Source organism: Zingiber officinale, chromosome 7B (assembly GCF_018446385.1).
Source record: "Zingiber officinale cultivar Zhangliang chromosome 7B, Zo_v1.1, whole genome shotgun sequence".
NCBI classification, from domain to species: domain Eukaryota; kingdom Viridiplantae; phylum Streptophyta; class Magnoliopsida; order Zingiberales; family Zingiberaceae; genus Zingiber; species Zingiber officinale.
In genome coordinates, this window is record NC_055999.1 from 24,223,993 (window position 1) to 24,231,780 (window position 7,788).

Genomic DNA, 7,788 nt, shown 5'->3' on the forward strand with positions numbered 1-7,788 from the left:
GCTTCTTGGTCATGCTCCGTACTTCCACATGCATCATGCACTCCTACAATGGTGTTTACTATGCATGTTCACATTGATTCCAACTTCTTTGTTAGGGCATCGATCTTTGCGAACACAAGTGTCACTGCATTAACATCAAATTTCCCGGATGACTTAGTTGGGTTTCTAGAAAAGGAGCTTCCACTTCTTTCAGATGCCCACTGGTGATAGTTAAGAGTCACACTCTCTATTATTTCCACAGCTTCATCTAGTCCTTTATTCATCAATGCCCTCCAACAGCAGAATCGAGGGACACTTTGGTATGATAGTTGATGCTGTTATAAAATGTGTGGATGACTAACCATTTCTCAAATCCATGGTGGGGACAAAGTCTAAACATATTCTTGAATCTATCCTAAGCTTCATACAGAGACTCTGTGTTGGCTTGTCTAAAACTCACAATCAAATTTTTCATGTGTACAATTTTACTTGGTGGATATAATTTGTCAAGGAATAATTGTTCGCATTGCTCCCATGATGTGATGCTATTTGCAAACATAGAAGTAAGTCATAACTTGGCTATATCCCTCAAGGAGAAACCAAATAATAATAACCTCATTGCTTCAGCTGGGACTCTGTTCATTTTCATTGTCCCATATATCTTATAAAATACCTCTAAGTGCTGCTTCAGATCTTCATGTGGTCCTCCTCCAAACTGATTTTGTTGTACCATATGAATCACTGTAGGTTTTATCTTAAAATTATTGGCTTCAATTGAGGGTCTGATGATGCTAGACTAAAGCCCATGAGCGTACTATGCTGTGTAATCCTTAAGAGGTTTATTTGCTATATCAAATAATGCTTGTTCTCCTTGTTGTCTTTGCAGGTTTCTTCTTTTGTGATAAGTTCTATCAATTTCAAGATCAAGTAAAAATAGATCTCCTGTAGGATTAGATCTTCGCATGCAAAAGCAAGGTTTCTATCAAACTGAGAAGGTTTCTTATCTCTTCTTTGATCACGACCATGTACCGAACCTCAGTCTTTGCCTCATTCTTGACCTCAATCTCTACTAGAAACACCTCATTTGATCTTTAAATTGATCTTTAATTTGCTTGTAATATATGTTTTGATTGCTTTTGCTTTTCATGGTTCATAATTTTTCATGAGTCCGTAATGATTTGTTTAACTCATCAACTGTTATGGTTTTTAAATCTTTGAACTCTTCAATTGCAACAACTACATAATTAAACTTTGTGTTAAGAGAGCGTAATATCTTATCAATTACGCAAACATCAAGTATGGTTTCTCTAAGTCTCTTTTCATTTGATTGACAATAGTAAAAAAACTTATAAAATGGACGGACATAAATTCACTCTCCTTCATACAGAGTGATTCAAATTTAGCCCTTAGAGTTTAAAGTCGAATCTTTTTCACTTTATCCACTCCCATAATAGAGTTATGAATCATCTCTCATGTTTTCTTTGATATTATCTCATTGGCTATCTTGATGAATGATGGTGAGAGTATATTGTTCTCTTCTTTTATGATCTAAAGCATAGAGTTGTTACATCCTGATCAGGGCTCTTCAAATTAATTTTCAATAATATCTCACACTCTTTGGCGAGTATAGCCTTCTTTAAATGACCAATTTTGAGTATAGCCTTCTTTAAATGACCAATTTCTCATAATTGAGTTTAGTACCAATTCTCATAATTGAAAAAAAAAATATAATCCCTTATTATCCTTGGATGACCAACTCCTTTGATTATGCCTCTCATTTGGAGGAAAATTTTCTGTAATTACGTCGTAGCTAGTGTTCAAACCACGGATGTCTGGGTGACAACTTGGATGCCCGACCATGACACCGTAGCTCCGGGGATACAAATTCTCATAATTGAGTTTCAGCTGGAGGTATTAGAAGAAAAAAATTGATGTCATTCAGTGTACATCCCTTTGTTAGAAGGTAGTGAGCATTCAATTAGCTCTTAGAAAGAGAAGAGGTGTTACGGTAAAATGATTTCTATTGCAAAATTATTTATTTTTCAATTTCACATTAAATATTTATATTACTCAATAGAAATCTTTATATCACACTTGATTAATTAGATAGATACATTTATTACATAAATGATAAGATTCATGTCTGCTTAATTCAGGTACATCAAGCATTTAGGGTTCAGGGTACAATGCATATCACGGGTAGGTGTTTGAAGCTAAGGTATCTCTGGACGCTCGATCAAGAACGCCTGCATGATACAAGAGAACCCACAGATGGGTAATGAACTCCCCTCCGGAACCAAGGCTTTCATGGTGAGCTTGAACGTTGTCCGACGGTGCAAGGTACAGGACGTACTCTGCCCAGAACTCCGCCAACACATCCCATCTCTTGTTCTCATCACTGATGGATTCCACCAACCTCTTCCCCAACTCTGCACCCATCCCTAGTATCGTGTTTGATTCAAGGAGCCCCATCATGATATCCAACATGTGCAGCTCATCTCTGGCCCCGACCTTGTCGATCTCACTCGCCAACTTGTCTAAAATTCTTTTTGCTTTGTTGCCCTGATCGGGCAGCAAATCCGGAACAAAGACAACGAGGTACGCACAGTAATTCGATAGCGCGGTGGCGACCTCTTTCTTTCCCGACGACGGAAGAGACCGTTGCGATTGCCCCATTTTTTCGCAGTACCAAGTGGCAATGTGCCATAACAGAATCGTCTGCGTGCTGGCCTGAAGCTTGCAGGTCCAGCCCAATTCTTCCATCCCATTTCGACGCAGTGACGACTCACCGTTGGAGAGGGTGCCTCGGCTTAACAGACGGAGCTGATCCAAGATCATTCTCTTCGCCTCGTCGGGTAATTTAACAGATGCATGACAGAATTTCATGACCCCATTGCCGAAGGTTGCTCTGCTATTGCACAGCTTAGCTCTGATCGAGAACTTGCCAAACTGTTCAAGGAGCGAAAACTGTCCGATTTTATCGCGCACAGGTTGCATGATCTTTATCTTGCACAAGAATCGAAGCGCCGTGTTAATAAAACATGATTTCTGTAGCCATGGAAACTTTACGTAGTTGATCAGTAACGTCACTTTGTTCCAGTCGGAGAGCAAGTAAGTGGCTGTTTCAGTGATCTCCATGATAATGATCATGGCTACGAGGACAAAAGTGATATAAAGATCAATATCGTTGCCTCCCAGATCGTGGGTGTCAGAATAAGCTGTGTTGGCGAGGCAACCAGTGGCTCCCAACAGCAACAGAGACAGAAGATAATTGTAGATCGGAAATCCACAACCAAAAATAATAGGATACTGGGAAAAGAAGAGGTCTTGTAAGAACCCTAACTCTGTCATGATCACCCGAAAGGCCCTGTGCTTGTCCTCCGACTCAAGGTTAAGGAGCCCCTGTAAGACCAATGTCATGCTCTTGGATACGTCATTTAGTTCCTCAGCAGGGTAATCGAGAAACCTACGTGGAAGAGCGTGAGTCAAGTGTAGCAGGCTACAAATTAAATTAGTCTGATATAACAACTGTATTAATGTACGATTAATTGTTATAAATTAAAGATTGTTGCTAAAACCTTCTTCTCAGCAGCTTCATCAAGGCGAAGGAGAGACATATGTCCTTGAATTTCCCATCTGAGTCCATTTTGCGTCCGAGCAGCTGATCTCTGCAGTCCCACACTCTCTCCACCGTCACCACTTTATCGCTCAAACTGTTTGCGATGTCGATATCCACCTGGCGGTCATCTGTTATCTTTGTCTGGAATGATACTTTTTCTTCTCCGCTCACGATGTATTTATAACCTCGCATGGAGACGGGATCGAGAGTGCCAGTGCTCAGCGTACACTCAAATCGCATGTAGTCAGAGATGATGTTGGTCCTATCTGCTGATCCGTACGCGCGTTTGGCAACCCAAAAGCTGAAGAACTTGTCCACTGTCTTCAGAATGATCAACCCCCAAATCATCCACAGGTTGATGACGAAGTGGGAAAAGGGATCAGCATCTTCGATGTCCCGGAGAGGCACGATCAGATTGTAGCTAAGCAGCCCGATGAAGAAGAGATTCATGAAGCTGGACCTGGAGTCGGAAAGGGTGTGGGTAACGGCGATGCAAGTGATAGCGCCATTGGCGATCATCAAGATCACACCCCACACGAGGTAGATGCCCTTCGAGGTGAGCAGATAGATGGAGGCCAAGTCCATCAGCTGATCCAGTATCTGGTCAAGGACGAACTTGTGCAGTTTGTCGATTGGGGAATTGGCGTGCCAAAGCCGATGCTTTGTGGCCGCAGTGAGGAAGCTGAGGCAGATGAGCAGCATGCAGGCTAAGGTGATGACTCTGCTTATGTTTTCGAAATTCGAGTCTTCACCCACCTGTTCCGGGGCTGGAGCTGCTGCGGAGGAGACTCCAGCACTGATCGTACTATTCGACATGGAATTAAAAGCTGAGTATTTTCTAGGAATTGCTCCAACGGGTAAACTAAGAAAGTATTTTCAAAGAAACTAAGTTAGCTGCAAATTAACAAGCATATGTATGGACATTTATAGATGGGAGTGAGAACAATATTGTTAATTTGAATTTTCCTTTTTTTTTTAAAAAAAAAAAGTAATTTATTCGGTCTTAATTTTAAATTTTAGAATTCAATTAAAACGAAATCACTAATAAATCAGACAGAAGTGGACTGTGCAACTTGATTGATCACTAACAAAAAGCAGACAACGAAATAGCAGGCGATTGATGTGCAAAATTAGTCTACTATCGGTTAATAATTAATTAATTTTATATTGGTTCGAGTGGACTAGTTAAATTTCTCGTGACTTTTTTGTTTGTTTGTTTTTATAATGACAAATGATACTTTTGTTTTTTGTTTTTTATAATGACATGATACGTAGATATTTTAAGGGCAGAGTAATAATTAGAAGGATGAGGAAGGTTAATTTGGTCATTTGAGAGGAACCTCCTTCTTAGGATACCGTAGAGTAGATCTGACCCCGGGCCGGGTCTGGTCCGGACCCGTAACCGGGTCAACGGGCCGGTTGCCCGTTGACCCAGTTCGCTGGGTCGAACCAGAACCGGCCTGGCAAGTTGTCGGGCCGGTTCCGGTTCATTGGTTGTAAAACCGGTGGGTTGAACCGGCGGTTTAGCTGCAAATTTTTTTTTTTTTTTAAACGGCTTGAACCGTCAGTTAACCAGCGGTTCATAGCCGTTGGGAGGATTTTTTGGGTATTTTTTTTCAACGGTTAGGATCATTTGACCGTTTTTTGATCAATGACTACGATTTAGTGTCCGTTACTATCAAAACTCATTAAATAGAGAGCTCATTTCATCATTTTTCACACACATCTTCTCTACTCTTAATCTCATTTTCGTATTCTCTAATCTCTACACGCTTTCGTTTTCAATTTTCAATTACAATGGAAGGAGGCCGCGGAGGTGCATCATTTCGAGCTCGGAAGGGAAAGCAAATAATGAATTTGCGGGAGGAGGACCCCAACATTCAATCCACCGATGATGAGATCGAGCATCTTCTGAATCCAACACCCGAAACACAAGGAAATACCGATGCAATTACTTCTAAGGTTTGGGAACTTCCTCCTCTTAAGTCTTCTATTTTCACTAAACATTTTTAGAAGGTCACTCTTCTGTCGGGAGAAATGCGTGCAAAATGTAAGCACTGCAATGCTTCCTACAAATTCCAAGGTGGCGGTGGCTATGGGTCATTGAAACGACATGTAGAAACGAAGCACCCGACGGAATATGGACTCGACCGTTCTCAAACACAATTATCAAGATTTTCTTCAACTAGCGGTAGTACCGATTCCGGTTTATTTTTATATTCGGATAATAAATTAAGAGAATCATTAGCTAAATTTGTTTCCGTAGAACATCTTTCTTTTAGTTTTGGATCTAAATGCACATTTGAAGATTTTTGTAAAGAATCTCTTAATCCATGTGCTAAACGTGTTCCTAGGACTACACTTATTCGTACAATTAAAAAATTAGTAAAACAAGGAAAAAAGAATTTAATTGATGAATTTAGTAAATTAGATAATAAAGTTTCTTTATGTTCCGATATTTGGAGTGATCATTGGCAAACATTCGTATATGGGTGTGATTTGCCATTGGATCGATAACTCTTGGAACCTCCAAAAAAGATTATTAGCTTATAGAGTTTTTGATGAATCACATAATGCTCATAATATCGCACAATTATTATGTTTAATTTTAGAAGAATATGGTTTAACTCATAAAATATTTTCAATATCATTAGATAATGCTAGTTCTAATACCGCTTGTATAGATGATCTAAAATTTATTTGTCAACCTATTATTGGAGGTTTATTTTTTCATATTCGTTGTGTATGCCATGTTTAAATTTATGTGTTCAAGATGGTTTAAAAATTTAAGAAAGTTATATTAAACCAATTAGAATTGCAATTTCTTATTTATGGTCTCATCCATCTATAATGAAACAATGGGGTATGTTTTGTAAAATTAATGGAATTAGATAAAAAAAATTTCCACGTGATGTACCAACACGTTGGAATTCAACATACCAATTATTACAAGATTCATTTCAATATAAAGAATTATTATGTTCAGTTTTTGCACAAAACACTAATACTAATATTTATTTATTTTCACAACAATGGAATATTTGTAATAGTATTTGTGAAATTTTAAAAGTATTTAATGATGCAACCGAACAACTTTCCGGTGTTTATTATCCCACTGCTCAATTAGTTTTGGAAAATTTTTCTAATATAGTATTAGTTTTAAATGAACATATTAATAATGAATCTTTATCTCCTTACATCTTAGCTATGAAAACTAAATGGGAAAAATATTTTTATTTAATTCCTGAAATTTATTTAATTGCATTTGCTTTAGATCCTAGATTTAAATTAGAAATTTTACAAGAAATGTTAACTTTATATTATGACGCTTTAATTCCAATTAAAGATTCTTCTTCCCCTGATCCAGTTAATATTATATATAATGTTAGAATTTATTTATATGATATTTATAATCAATATTATGTAAAATATGGAACACAAATTAATATTTCTGAAATTAAACAAACTACTAGTAGTAATTTAAAACTTACAAAAGCACAACTCTTATTAAAAGAACGGATAAAACGTCCACGAGGATCTTCAAGTTCCACACAGGAACTTGAGAATTATTTTACGACTTCTTTTGATTTTAATGAAGCAGATAGCGAAAACTTCGATATCTTAAAGTGGTGGTCACAGAAGGCTCAAAGCTTTCCCGTTCTCTCCGTGATCGCAAAAGAAATTTTAGCTTGTCTAGTGTCAACTGTTGCTGTGGAGCAGACGTTCAGTGTCGGCGGCAACATATTAGATGAATGACGATCAACTTTGTCTCCCGACTCATTGGAAGCCCAAGCATTACTAGACGATTGGACCAGAGCGGAGAAAAGAATCCAAGGAATGCAACTTTCAGATGACGAAGTTGAAGATTTTGATACTGAAGGAACAAATACGACAGGAATAGGAAATGGAAGTGAATGAAAATGTAAAAGGATAAAAATGTAAAAGAACTACGTGGGCTTTGATTCCCCTAAAGGGATAGGTAGACAACTTAAATAAGTGCAAGCCTTTTTTTCAATAAATTTTAATTTCTAATTTTTAATGTTTAATGTTTAATTTTTAATTTTTAATTTTTTTAACATATTAATCTTAAACCGTGGCGAACCGTGACGAACCGTGAACCGAACCGTGAATCGGCGGTTCTGAACCGTGAACCGTAACCGTCTTGGGCGGTTAAGGGTCGACCTGCCTGG

The 7,788-nt window shown here is 38.1% G+C and overlaps 1 protein-coding gene across 1 annotated transcript; it reads right to left on the reverse strand.

Moving 5' to 3' along the window:
* Positions 1-2,039: 2,039 nt before the first annotated feature.
* Positions 2,040-4,514, reverse strand: LOC122005562. Its single transcript, XM_042560641.1, has 2 exons — positions 3,558-4,514; positions 2,040-3,445 (listed from the first exon to the last, which is right to left on the reverse strand). The coding sequence occupies exons 1-2, from the start codon at positions 4,412-4,414 to the stop codon at positions 2,173-2,175; spliced, it is 2,130 nt and encodes a 709-aa protein (XP_042416575.1). The 5' UTR covers positions 4,415-4,514; the 3' UTR covers positions 2,040-2,172.
* Positions 4,515-7,788: the final 3,274 nt, after the last annotated feature.

Excerpts from the sequence above, each read along its gene's own strand:
- LOC122005562 (XM_042560641.1), bottom strand. The coding sequence starts at position 4,414 with ATGTCGAATAGTACGATCAGTGCTGGAGTCTCCTCCGCAGCAGCTCCA. Across the intron at positions 3,446-3,557 it reads ATGAAGCTGCTGAGAAGAAG|GTTTCTCGATTACCCTGCTG; the intron begins GTTTTAGCAACA and ends TCTTCCACGTAG.